This window comes from Cynocephalus volans, chromosome 1 (genome assembly GCF_027409185.1).
Source record: "Cynocephalus volans isolate mCynVol1 chromosome 1, mCynVol1.pri, whole genome shotgun sequence".
Lineage (NCBI taxonomy): Eukaryota > Metazoa > Chordata > Mammalia > Dermoptera > Cynocephalidae > Cynocephalus > Cynocephalus volans.
Genome location: NC_084460.1, coordinates 103511185 through 103525434, shown reverse-complemented (window position 1 = coordinate 103525434; position 14250 = coordinate 103511185). Strand labels below are relative to the sequence as shown.

The window sequence follows — 14250 nt, the reverse complement described above, 5'->3', positions numbered from 1 at the left end:
TCAGAATGTGGAGAGGCTGTAGATGTAAATGGAAGATCTGGACAGGGACAGCCTGAAGTTTTAATCTTTCAGGCCTACCCCAATTAGTTAGAAGTGGCTGCCCTTAGTGACATATGCAGAATAATTTTTGAGGTAGTGTCCAGCTTATTCAATCATTCAGTAACTATTTACTGAGCATCTAGGCTAGGCAGTATTCTAGGAGCTGGTGATACAGTAATGAATAAAACAGACAGATCCAGGCCCTCACGGAGCTAAAATCTCAAGCCCAGTGGACCTGACAGAGGTGTATGCCAGGGGGTCAGGATCATACTAACCACAAATTTGTCTCACCTGAAACAAGAGAGTTACCTGAATCTCTACTGACCTCTAGGAACTCTCCTGGGATTTTATTTTTTAAAAATAAGTATCTGATATAGGCTCATTTTCCTATCTGTTGTCTTTTTTCTCCTCAGAAAGAGAAAAGGCAATAAATAAATAAATAAAACTTCTAGTTGGTTGAGAATTCAGATTATTTGGGTTCTTGTTAACAGGGGTTATTCTATAATTTTTAAGGATGCGTTAGATTTCATGACCAGATGTTACTTGCCAAGAGATGGAGACTTCCAAGTTAGGAACAAGATTTTATCTAAAAGTAATCAAGCCATTCAGACTTATCAAAAGTTATGAACGCCCTGTCTGTATGAAGACTTGGCCAGCCACATTCCTGGAACAAAGAGATAGGCTCCTTCAAGACTTGAAAATGAGACACATACCACAAGCCACTGATTGTGACAATTATACCTAAGACATAGCTAGGCTTGTCTAGGACCCAAAACAAATCTGTCTGGGCTTATCAGAATTCTTGAATTAAGACTAAAAGTAATTTAAAATAACCCACTTTCTTTCTTCATATGTTTTTTAAGATGAATTTTTGAAAATTATGCATGAATATTTTCTTTTAAGTGAAATTAGAATTGTAAGATTTCTGAGGCTGGATCAAACACATAAAAGTAGCAGCGAATCATTCACTTCTTCAAAGAGAGTTACATACCAAGTTGCAAAGGGAATTTATTAGCATGTCTAAGTCTAAAAGGAAAAGTTATCATATATTTACAAGGCTAAGTTGAAAGGAGTTGTCAGAAGGAAAAAATTTCTAGTTGCTGCCAGTTTTCATTCCAAATTGCATCAGTTCACTAAAAATGAATATTTTACAAAGGACCTAGTCCATAACTCTAACAGAAAAATGATACAAATCAGAAGTATATAAATATATATTTTATTAAACAATATTAAAGTGGCTGCAAGTAACAGTTTATGTAGCTATATGAGTATATACGTGGATATTTACAGATGAGATTATGCTTACATTCTTGCTCCCACCAACATTTTGTTAAATGTTAAGATAATACTGCCTTGACTAAAAATCATACGGTAAAAGTGGTCTCTATGACATTCTATAATCCACATTTCTGTAAAGTACAATATAATGGAAACTGATGTTTATAATTTGGGAATATCAAAAGACCCCCAAATGTTTTTTAGGTCATCAAATAAAGATAAAATGATATTTGATATAGTTTTTTTTTTTCAACTTTGAGATAGTTTTAATGGTGTTATTTTATGGCTTTTTGAGTTTTGAAAAATTGGAAAATCATTTGGTATTAAAGCTAATTCTCTTAATCAGAACATGCAATTAACCAGAAGAAAATCTTTTTCTAAGCTTGCACTGTAACAGTCAGTTTGTGAAAAAGGAAACGTGGCCAGGGCAAAACATTTCCTCTTCTTATAAACCCTGAACTGAGCATGTCCCTCACCAATTTATACAGGGTCCCTTGGGCCTCAGAACTTTCCACAAGCGTTTAGGTCTCTATGGCGATATACCAGGCTGCTGAAGCGGAAACACAGGTGATAAGGTGGCGGCAGGCACTGAGCAACGATAGAAGCTTTGGCTGCAGAAATCCATGCAGGTCCTTCTTGAGCATCTAGGACTGACTGCTCTGCCCTGCCGGGAATCTGAGAGCCACCAGCCGGCCTGCCCCAAATTTCCAGCTCTCCAGGAGCTTTCCTAGCAGGCTGGCAGCTCTGGTGCTTCTGATAGCTGCCTCTGCTCTGGGGGCTGGTGGCTCGCTCCCTGTGGGACTCCACTTCCACTGATGCTTAAGTTTCACCCTTCTCAGGCCTTCAGAGGGCAAGACTCAGGTGAAAGGAGTCCATTTTGCTCAGCCCCCTGGTCTCATGCAGCCCTTCAGCATTCCTGTTCAGATTACACTCCAGGGCAGCCGGAGGCGACAGGGCAGGTAAGTCGCCACCAGAATCTCCCAGCCTAGAGTGGGCTTCTTGCTGAATGAGGAGTTAGAAGAAGAGAGGCCATAAGGAGTTTGGGGGGTGAGTGTGGCCTTTGACTTCTGAGGATGTCTACTTGCTGTGCCTCCCAGGGTACCCTGGAGGCTTCCCCTGCAGCACCGACAGCGTGTGGCTGTGTCCTTTCTTGTTGGCTTCCTCCTCTAGGCTGCAAGTTCTAGGAACCAGGGACCTTTTTAAACTCTCCTCTGGATCCCCAGCACTAGAATGTGGCCCAGAATACAGTTGATGCTCAATAAATATCTCTCGGGTGACTGAAGGGATGAGGAAATTACATCAACATTTGACACCACTGTTGAAGATTTGGAGTCACAGTCCTGGATTCAAATGCCAGCTCCACCATTTCACTAGCTGTGTGACTCTGTGCAAGTCACTTAACCTCTTTTTGCCTCATCTCCTTATCTGATAAATGGAGATAGTAAGAGTCCGTATGTGCCATAACACAGTAGTATACTGTCTATGCACTCTATAGTATAAACTATACCTTTATACTCTGTATACATTTTAGCTATTGTTATTAATCACTCACCTCTAATCTGAGGGAGGGAAGTGAGATAGATGATCTTCAGGACCCCTTTCCTCCCCAGGGGAATGCAAAGCAGAGGAGCAGAGAAACTCTAGTGAAGCTGCACTCCTTCTGCCTGCCCCGGGTTTGGGGCAGTGGGACAGTCACAGTTGGCACCAAAATGGAGAGAAGAGCAATGACTGAACGTGTTTGAGAAATGAGATATTAAAAGCTTGCCAGCTTCTTCTTGGGAGGAGTATGTTTCACAGCCAAGTTCACTCACTATCTGGAAACTAGCATGATTTGCTCGTGGCTCAAGTGGAGTTGGGAGCTGAGACAGTGGAAACAATAAAGCTTGTAGTATTCATCATGTTATCCACTTCTATTATCATTTAACTACACTCGAGGATATGTGAAAGAGAGGACACAGGAGGAGAGTGAGATATAGGGGTTTGGATGGGGTAGGGGTTTGGAAAGGAAGAAATGGACTACAGAGGAAAGGAAGAGATTCTTCTTTTCTAGATATGAATTAATGCTTATGTGAGCAGACAATTAAAGTGAATCACTGTATGGCAAAAGATCAAATGACAAACATGCAAGCAAATAAGTTTTAATACCCTGTTCATCATATAATTAACTAGATATAAAGGCAGCTGTATTGTCCTCAAGCAACATAGTATCCCATTTTCATTTCTGAAATGCACAGTTGGATTATTGCTCTTCCCTCTTGCTGAACTTGATGAACCATGTTGACTTTACACTCTCATTTGCTGTTTCAAAAGAAGTTGTTTAATAATTTTGTAATTAAAAAATAGAAGGGTAATAAAAATAATTACCAAAGTCTCCTCCACAACAAAAACAAATTATAGGGAAATATTAACTCACTGTACCCAGTGCTCAGAAATTACATACACATGTGAAATAAGTGTCAGATGAATTATGAAGTTTTGATGAGCTGGAGCATCTTTCTAAGGAACACCTCTTGCACAAGTTTCGGTGCTGGAGGGAGAGGCTGCTGGCTTCTGCAGGGATCACACCCAGATGAGTGTGTTCAAACTCTGTGTACCTTCGGCTGAGCTGGAAGGAGCCTGTAGCAGTGTATTGTATTCAGGTCTAGTGAGAAAGTCAGTCCTATCTGCAGTGAAGACAACAGGGTGGATACTGCCTTGACTATGTATAAAACATCTCAGGGTAATACATTAGTTAGAAGTGGAGATGTCTTAGTGACAAAAAAGAATAAAAATGCTTTTATTCATCTCACTAACTAGAAAGCAAGTAAAATCATTCTTAAGTGCTTTGAGGTCCTTGGATGAAAGGTGCTTGTAAATACCACCATTAATTACAGGGCTGTTTAACATCTCAGAAAACTGGAAACAACCTAATAATATTCAACAATAAAGAAATGGTTAAGGAAATTATGGCATATCCAATTGATGGAACATTAATTGTAGCAAGTAGAAGGATTACAAAGAATTGTTAATGACATGGGAAAGTACTTATTATATTAAACGAAGAAAACAAGATTTAAAAAAACCCAGCAAAGCAAACTATGTCCGGTGTGATCTCATTCTATTTAAAACAATATAGACAAGGAGAGGAATAACCCAGCGGGAGAACAGGGCAGGCTCCTGGGCATCTTGGATTTGCCTAAAATTCCTCTCACTCTTTCCAGAGTCAGTCTGAAGACGTTGCTGAGGAAAAAGGGAGCTAGGAAGAGAAAGGGGGAAGGATGTTGGAAAAGTATGAAATCTGCTTTTGGAAAATAACAACTAACAATTCACTTGATAGTGTTTTTGCTTGGCTTCAAAATTTAGTAAGCTTTTTAGGCAGCTTGATGGAGCCTGAGTTTCTTCTATTAGAGATGCATTTGTTCAGCTTAAGATTTCGTTGAGCCTCTTAAAATGGAAATACCTCTGGGGCTCCGATGGCTACTGAGCAGGGAGCAGCAAATCGGTGACACTGACCATAGGAAGTGGTAGGACTGTGGCACACCAGTGAACCCATCCTTTTCCAGAGGAGCAGCCACTGTTCAGCTTGGCCAGCTGTTCATATGCAGGAATAGGGATCTTGTGATTTTTCCAAAAGTCAAAAATCAGCATTTTTATGAGAAATGTGATGATTTTTTTAAAGCGTTAGCAACTGATCCCACATGTAAAAAAATAAACCACAAAGAAGCGCAAACAAAACACAACTGTGGCCTGGATGCTGTCCATGGGCCACTAGTTTGCGACCTTTGTGTTGGACTTTACCATTCACGGGACACCCCATTGTGAAAGAATTTATCACATGTTCTGCTGGAGCAGGTTTTCAAGCTGAGCAGAAGGAGAGAGAGAAGAAATGAAGGGATCGTCATGCACAGCTGTGAGTGGACAGAGGAGGAGAAGTGGGGCGAGGGGAGAGAAGACAGCAGTGAAAACTTCATAATTCTGAGTGGACTGGGCCATGGGCCAAAAAGCCTGTGGCAGATATGCTGCCTTTCTAACAGGTCAATCTGAAAGAACAGGTCAAACCCAACTCTGACAGGATGCTGCTAATTCCAAAAGGGAACCTTCTTTTCATATGGAATTCATAAGAGAATGTAAAAAAGTATTTTCAGGAGGAATATACATTATCTCTGAAAGATAAAAAGTTCATAACACTTATTTACATAAAACTGATGAAAGCTACTTATAAGTAATTATTTTCCAGTCATTGATTTAAACAGATCTCTTAAGGACTTCTATCAGGCGACATTCCTTACTCTTATTTGTTACAATATCTTTAGGAATATTTGATGGAACATGATTTTAACGTGTTTAGATGGACTTTTCACCATGCTGTGAACATGGGCTCTCATTGTATTGCAGTGAACCTGCTCATGACCCTCAGGTGGGCGTCAAATGGGATCATCCTTCCAACCATCCCCGTGGATTGGTGAATGTTCCCACCTCTTTATGAACTTATCGCAATATCTCCTTCTCACTTCCCCAAAAGGACGGTTTTTTCTCGCTCGGAGAAGAAGAGGTATATAGACTACAGTGATGGAGACCCACCAGATGTGCACAAGAAGCTGCCATCCAGTGCTGGAGAGGACCGAGCCATGCTGCTAGGGTTTGCAATGATGGGCTTCTCAGTCCTAATGTTCTTCTTGCTTGGAACAACCATCCTAAAGCCTTTCATGCTCAGGTAAGAAACAGGGAAAGGAGACCTAGAGCTTCTAATTCAGATCAGATCCAGGTAAAATGGTAAAGGAGGGGATGCTGGCTTTGGTTTTTCCAACCTCAACTCTCCTGATTTAGTCTAGGACATGGAAGATATAATACCTGTTTCCCTCTCAGTGCTGGGTTTGGAGGAAGAGATGGTAAAAAAGTGGAAGATATTCCTTCGTGCATCCCCTCCACTCCCCTGCCCAGCTCATAATTCACATATACTTCCAACACAATCTACACATTTGATACTCACTTAGGTAACAAATCCTCCCTTTAAAATGTAGATATGCCAGGGAAATCTTATATGTGATCATAATAAAAGTTTTTTGAGTTTGAGTTTATTGAGTCTGACAATGTCTACTTGGCACATAATAGTTGCTTGGTAAATATCAGTTTCCTTCCTTTTCTTTTAATTAGTTTCTTTATTAAATATGTGCGGTAGTAGTAGTTGCCATTTATTAAGGATATACTATATGCCAAATACATATTATATTTTATTCCATTTAAACCCATAGCAGCCCATGATGGAAGTGTTATTTTTATTATTTATTATTGTTTTTTTTGGCGGCTGGCTGGCACAGGGATCAAACCCTTGACCCTGGTGTTATCAGAAACACACTTTAACCAGCTGAGCTAACTGGTCCGCCCCTATTTTTATTTTCATTTTATAAATGAAAAGCTGAGGCTCAGAAAGTCCAAGTCAATTGCCCAAGATCACATAGTCAGTAAATGGTGTGCCTGCCATTCTGACATAAGACTCCTTGCCTCTTAACACTTAAATGAAGTTTGGTGCAATGAAAGGGGTGGGAGGTTTGATTAGGGCAGGGAAGAAACTGTTTCATTTTGGAGGGTGGCTCTCACAACATGGGGTACTTTGGGAAAGGTAAGTACAGGGTAGGGGGAAAGCAAAGGATGCTTTTACTCTGGACAGCCGAAGAGCAACAGAAGGCCCAAGGGAAATGGGAAGATGAAGGCCTAGGAGTCCAGTGAGGGAAAGGGGTTAGAGAAAAGGAAGTGGGTTTCCTACTTTTGTTATTTATCAGATTTATCTTCTGCCATTCCTGCATTACCGTTGTTAGGGGAAAGATGTGGAGGTTACCATTCACTACAGCACACAGTGCCACTACTAGAAGGATCCCAGGGGAATTTTCTCTGTGGTATTAGCACCAGGAGAAACAGTGCTACTCCTGGTCAACCAGCTTTTATTCAATGGACACTAGGAAATCTTGTGTTTCCTTTATTGCTTTGACTTTTAGGAAGCTCAGAGCAAAATTTATATCTCAGTTCTCATAGCTATAAGGGATTTGATGATCTGCAGGTTACCTGTTTGTACCTTGCTCCTGACTTCATTCTAGCTTCTTCTCCTCATTTTTCTGTTACTCCATTTTCCTCATTGATTTTTTAAAAAATGTAGCTGCATTACATATATCTATATAAGTTGAGTAAATGTGTGTGTGTGTGCGTGTGCACAGGCAGGTCAGAGTATTTTTTTAAATGTAACATATTTGGGAGATGACTTGAGGATAACTTCTGTAAGCTGGCACCAAACTGTTGCTTATATTTGCATTTTACTTTTACAAACGTTTCTGGAAATGGTTTGGTTAAAGTAATTAAGTGAATGCTTAAGAGTAGTGAGTTCTCATCTCTCAGAAAGTAGTTTTGTTCCATAAAAGATGGTGGTTAAGAAGGCTTGGGTAGCTCATATCTATCCCCACTCTTTCAATCCCTCATCTTTCGATCAAATGGTGGATTTCGTCACAGGTGTAAACAAATAGACACACAATGCTATTAAAGGAATATGCTCAGTTTTTCAGCCCTAAAATACATTCATGGTTCCATCTGAAAGGCTCTGGCCTGGCTCTTGTGCATAGGACAGGATGTCTCACCCTCTATGTTGGAGCTTTCTGGAATCATCAAAGATTCAAATCATACTCAGTTCAATACTTGGTCAGAGGGTAGAAAGCATAAATTCTAACTGACAAATTACAGGCAACTCTAAAATATTAATTCAAAATGCCTACTATAAATAAGTATATAAATTAATTTAGTGAAAAAACAGGGCAGTGCTAAAGATATGAAAGAAACATTTTTTATTTTTATATTTTCACTTGCCCCAATTTTTTCTTGAGCCACATCCAGTCATCTTTATACCCTGGGCCTTGAGGTCATGTTAAACTGCACAGTGTGACTCAAGTTATATTAATAAAGAAAAATGGTCAAAGATATTAATAAGAGTGTGGTATGAACCCAGTTAAGCAAAGCCTTACAAACATCTGACTTTAGAGCTTGCTAACCTAACTTCTTGTGTTGTTAAGGAGCCAGGAAATGAACACAGGGATCACAGATGTGAGTGTGAGGGCCCTCAACGCACATTCAATAAAAACATCTTCTCTTACTCTCATTTACTTTATCCTGGACTTGTTCTCTGAAAATTTCATACATATATGGTCTTTCTCCTCACCACCACCACAAGGTCTTCATGGCAGGAATTTTGTCTACGACTTCTCATAGCACGTAGGCCATTCTGTGTACATAGTTCATGTACAGATTCTAAAGGAACGTTTTCCAAGTAAAATTTAATTCAGTACAACACTTATTGAACCTCTACTAAGTGAGAGGCATTGTGCTGTATGCTTTGAGGAACATAAACATGAATAGAAGTAGCTCCTGACCTCAAAAACTTACTGATAGCAAAAACGTGGTGAGTATTATAATGAGAGAGTCTTGTATGACTTGCATTTGCCTCTTTGGAAGTAGAGTGGGTATCTTGTTACCGGAACTTCTGTAGGCTGTGTTGACCAAAGGCCCTGTAGTTGGATTTCTCCCAAAGGCACATTTTCCTCACGCTAAGCCAGAGTGCATCTTGAGATGAGTGCATCTTGACATAATGAGGCATGAGAGATGATGGGATTTCTGAATGAGTGTGGATCTTGGTGGTGTTACAGTATTTAAGGTAACATTGCTTACAGTATGGGTCTTCAAATATCTGCATCTTAAATACTATTAAATATACAGGTTCCTGGGTCTCAACTCAGACCTACTGAACCAGAATCTCTGGGAGTGAAGTCCTGGAATCCACATTTTAACAAATTCTTCATTCTAACAAACTCATTCAAGTGATTTTGAAGTTGAAAACCATTGATCTAAAGGTTGGTATATTGTAGGCAACAGAATTCAGATGGAACTTGGCAATTTGCTGCTGTTTACCCTGTCTCTCTGTCCTCCATGCTCCCTGAACATTACGTGCCTTCTGTAATGCTCCTATATTACCTGGGAATAGTCAAATGCTTTGGGCTACCATATTAGAAATGTAGAACATTTATTTTTTCAAATTGAAGTACTCACAGAGAAGAATCGAACTGCACTACCATCCAAACACACATCATGGACGACTGGCTGGATTGTGCTTTCACCTGTGGTGTGGACTGCCAAGGTCAGGGGAAGTACCCATGTCTTCAGGTGTTTGTGAACCTCACCCATTCGGGTCAGAAAGCTCTCCTACATTATAACGAAGAGGCTGTCCAGTTAAATTCCAAGGTAATGTACAATTTATGTAATTACAGAGTTCTTATTACAGCAATGCTTCCATGCTGTCCTTAGCAGAATGCAGAACCCAGAGCAATCTCTAGGGATAAATCTGTTTCCTCTTAGTAAACATTTTTATAGTGATCAAATCAGGATAAATGAAGCTGAAAGCATTCCTGGAGGAGAAATAGGGTATACAGAAAGGAAGGGGATGATTCCACTTTCACAACTTGGTGTCTGGTATTTTTAGGCTGGGACAATGATCAGAGTCATTTGTGGGCAGCCTTAACTTTTAGAGATGCCACTCCCCATATATCAAAAATGTTAAAATGTACTCACAGTCTACCTTAAATCAAGCAACTAATTTTTCTTATCAAAGAAATTTAAAGGACTATTATAATTTTGATTTTCATAAGTTACACAAGTGGTTCATGTGATTTTAAGTTTATATTTACACCAAGCTATAAAAGTTAAGTTGTATTAGGTTAGTTGATGTGTTACTTTGTTGTCTTTAATTGAGCACTCATTTCAATCTGATGATTTCTGTTTTCTATTTTGGATGCAATAATTTTTAAGATCCTAAACATTTTTGTAGGCCCTTAGCACAGTACCTTAAGTGGCTAATGGGTAGGGTAATAAACCTCAACCTTTTTTGAAAAAAATCACCAGCTGATAGAGCTCCCTTCCTTTCCACTGGTTCTGCCTCCCAGGAACCACAGCCTAGGTGGGGTTCCCTCTCTGTGGGCCTAGGGCAAAAGCCCCACTGCACTCTCATTTAGGGAAAGGTTTTGACACAAGAGATCGAGACAGAGATAAATAATAGAGGCAATACTAGGTGTTGCAACTTGTAGTAGGATTTTTGTTGAATGGATAAATGGATTCATTGGGGGTATTGTCCAGGAAGAGACCAAGGACCTGCATTTGGGGAGGAGTCATTACGAAGTTGATTACTGCCTCTCCTGCAATGTCGTATAATCTAAGAATTCCTTCCCACATCCCTGCTTAGCACCTGGAAATGGCAATTTCACTCTGTGTCCTCCTGCCGATATTTCATCACCTTCTAAGACTGAAACTCCTCGCTAATATCTTCAGCTTGAAACTATTTCAGAATTAAAACTGTTATGTGGTTGGTATTGGTGATAGTGCCCTTATCTTTTCTCCTCCTCCATATTCCTAGTGCTTTTACACACCTAAGTGCCACCGAGATAGGAATGATTTGCTCAACAGTGCTCTGGATATAAAGGAATTCTTCGATCACAAAAATGGAACTCCTTTTTCATGCTTCTACAGTCCAGAAAGCCAATCTGAAGATATCATTCTTATAAAAAAGTATGACCAAATGGTTATCTTCCACTGTTTATTTTGGCCTTCATTGACTCTACTCGGTGGCGCCCTGATTGTTGGCATGGTGAGATTAACACAGCACCTGTCCCTACTGTGTGAAAAATATAGCACTGCAGTCAGAGATGAGGTAGGTGGCAAAGTACCCTATATAGAACGGCATCGATTCAAACTGTGGAGGATTGGGTGGAGCAGAGGAAGGAGGAGAGAAATCCTAAGAGGGTAGCCAAATTAAAGTGCTTGCCTTCAGATACCTGCACCTTCTGAAGTTTAGGATCGGAACATACCTACTTGCAAACTATCCATGTAAAGGGTAATTACGGTATCATATTTTCATGTGGGAAAATGTTTTTTTTTAAAAAACCTCCTTATGTATTCTACTTATTCTATACATACAAACTCACCATCTTTTCTACTCCAAATCTCTTTCCACATAAGCCAAGGAAGCACTTTTTGTTTCCACATGGCAAAATGAACTCAAAGTAGTTATTCTTTCTCAAATTTCAGCTCTAGCAAGAACCTGTCAATGTGGAAATAACAATGAGGGTATATAAACCATTGAGCACTGAACCATCAGCCTAACTCTGCAATATAGTTCACATTAAAACATTTCTCACAAAAAATTCTTAGTACAGTTCACTCACAGTAGAAAGATTAAAATCTGATAGAAAACTTAAGAAAACATGGACCTACCATATTTTAGTTTGTTCTTTCTTCACCATTCATGACGGTAAAGGGGAAAAGCTGCTGCCTAGAAAATTTACTAAGTTTAGAGCTATTTGTACTTAACCTTGCCATGTACTATGGAATTTTTCTTTCAGCAACATTTTTCTAGTTAATTGTGCTTTCCATAAGCTCATCTTGCTGTTTGTACACATTCTGGTGGGAGTGGGAGAAATGGCTAGAAATATAAAGTGAAGAAAAGCTGTCCTGGCTTTCAACATTGATCTCAGATGATCCACGTTGTAGAAAAGTCCCACATGAATAGTCAACAACTGTCAGGACTTTATTATTTTTATTGTCAGTACTTTAATTAATGAATCAACCATGGTTATTAAATAATGGTGTCACTAGACCCCCCCCAACAAGTGCTTTCCAGATTGATTAAGCCGAATATGAGTTGGAAGCTGAGGTTATTCTGATTTTCCAGTGCGCCTCAAAATATCTTTAACATTTTACTAAAAAATCTTAACTCGTAGACAATAGAAACTTTTGAGACAACCTTTGCATGTAGATGTAATGAAACCAAGAGCTTTGATTCTATGTCAGTTTAATGCCTTTTAGCAATTCAAGTCACAAATTACTAAACTGCATAATTAAGTAGAGCAATTTTTTTTTTTTTTTTTGTCTTTTTCGTGACCGGTACTCAGCCAGTGAGTGCACCGGCCATTCCTATGTAGGATCCAAACCCGTGGCGGGAGCGTCGCCGCGCTCCCCAGCGCCGCACTCTCCCGAGTGCGCCACGGACTCAGCCCTAAATAGAGCAATATTAACCCGATCAGTAATGGACAGTTTTGGTGTTTTACCCTTTTTCTAGGGTGGAATGGTGAAGAGAGCATGTGTGTCCGAGTAGGATTTATTTGACTTTGTAGGCCATGATTACAATTTTGTAGATATGTATCCTTGCGCAAATCAGCTAAACTGAGTCTCTTCTCATCTATAAAATGGGAACACTCTCTTATTTTATGAGGTTATTTCAAGGAATAAACAAGGTAGGGTATGTGAAACACCTAGTTTAGTTTCTGGCATCTAGCAGAGGTGCTCAAATTGTTAGTAGACTGAGAAAAACCTTGTGCTAAGTTGCAGTATTCTGTCAGCCATGGTACTTTTCATTGGACAGCTGGTAGAGAGGCTAGGGTAAGGAGCTGCAAGAGAGGATTCTCTCTGCCTGTTCCCCTCCCGCTGATTCTCTTGGCTAAATGTGATATTCATTTAGGGCCCAGAATCTGCTGTTTAAAAGGCTGTGGTAAATCATTTTGTACAACAAAGACTTCCCTGTTATAAAATATATGTATGGATGTACATTTTAAATCATTCTGCAAAGTGAGATTCTGTAGTTTATTCTTAAATGAAGGGCACATTTCTATTCCATTTCTTAGTAAATTTGACTTCCAACTAACAACATGCGATTCTTGGGATTTTTAACAAATTCAAAACCACTAATCTGAAATCCAGAGTGTTTACTACAGTTTTTCATTCAGACAGTGGCTACTTAGTTAAAGAGACATTACACTTGGAGAACAAAGTCAATTCAAAGTCACTCAAACCCTTTGGCAAATAAATAAAATGTAAGAAATGATTTGTTTAATTGCTCGGAAATACTAAGTATCAATGCCCATGTGCACTAGTGGTCAAAGAAAAGCTCAGACTGACCTTCTACAACATTTATGAAAACTGAAAGCAAAACCAGTTTGCTTCTAGTCTAACTTCACTTCTAGGTTCTGGTCTTCAACTGACTTGGGGGAAAAAGTTCATCTGCCTATACATATACATACATACGTTCATACATATATGCATATACATATATTTTTGCTTAAAATACAAGTATATAATTCATTATGCTTAAAGGAAGTTAATAGTAAAAGCTATATTTCTCTAATCTTGATCACTTAACTGGAGCAGAAAAATTGACTTTTAAGACATAATAGCTACAAGTTTTCAATCACACATTTAGTCATTATTGAAAAGAACTCAAATCTAAATTTTTGTTTTTTTGGTGGCTGGCCGGTATGGGGATCTGAACCCTTGACCTTGGTGTTACAGAAATCTAGTTAAATTTTGATATTAGCCACACTGATTTGCTTTTCAAAAGAAATGGCAAAATAGAATTATCAGTTTTTTTTGTTTATATAGTACAATAAGGATTGTTTGGACACAAGTCAAAATAATTTTTTTTTTTTTTAATAAACAGCGTGATGTTACAGACTGCAAAGTTAAAGAAAAGCAGACATTGACAGTTTTTGATGAGCACAAACAATAAGTGCAGTCACAGGCTAAAATTCTTGCTAATAATAGCAAGACTGGGAAAAAGGTCTTAAATTTAGTGATACTGTATTAGTCTATGTTCTCAATATAGTAACACATGCATCTTGCCGTGTCAAATACTTTTTGGGCCATCATTAAATGAACATTAAAAGCACTTTTCTTCTAACTTGTGCAGTATACCATAGGACTTCAATTCACTGAATGACAAAATATAGAGAAATAGACTTGCTACAATTAATGGGGCTAAAAAAAAGGTCATTTGATCTTCTTGTTGAAGCTTCCAAAGTAAACATTTGATGTGTTAGTAGTCTTCTTTTGGTATGTCACATTTCCCAAGATATTAAAGTATTATGTTATTTTCCAAAA

General features: G+C 38.9%; 1 protein-coding gene across 1 annotated transcript; it reads left to right on the top strand.

The window, feature by feature from the left end:
• Positions 1-2214: 2214 nt before the first annotated feature.
• KCNMB3 (potassium calcium-activated channel subfamily M regulatory beta subunit 3) lies at positions 2215-13879 on the top strand. The gene is made up of 4 exons (XM_063093292.1): positions 2215-2276; positions 5819-6010; positions 9372-9570; positions 13811-13879. Exons 1-4 carry the CDS (start codon positions 2215-2217, stop codon positions 13877-13879), a joined length of 522 nt encoding a protein of 173 aa, XP_062949362.1.
• Positions 13880-14250: the final 371 nt, after the last annotated feature.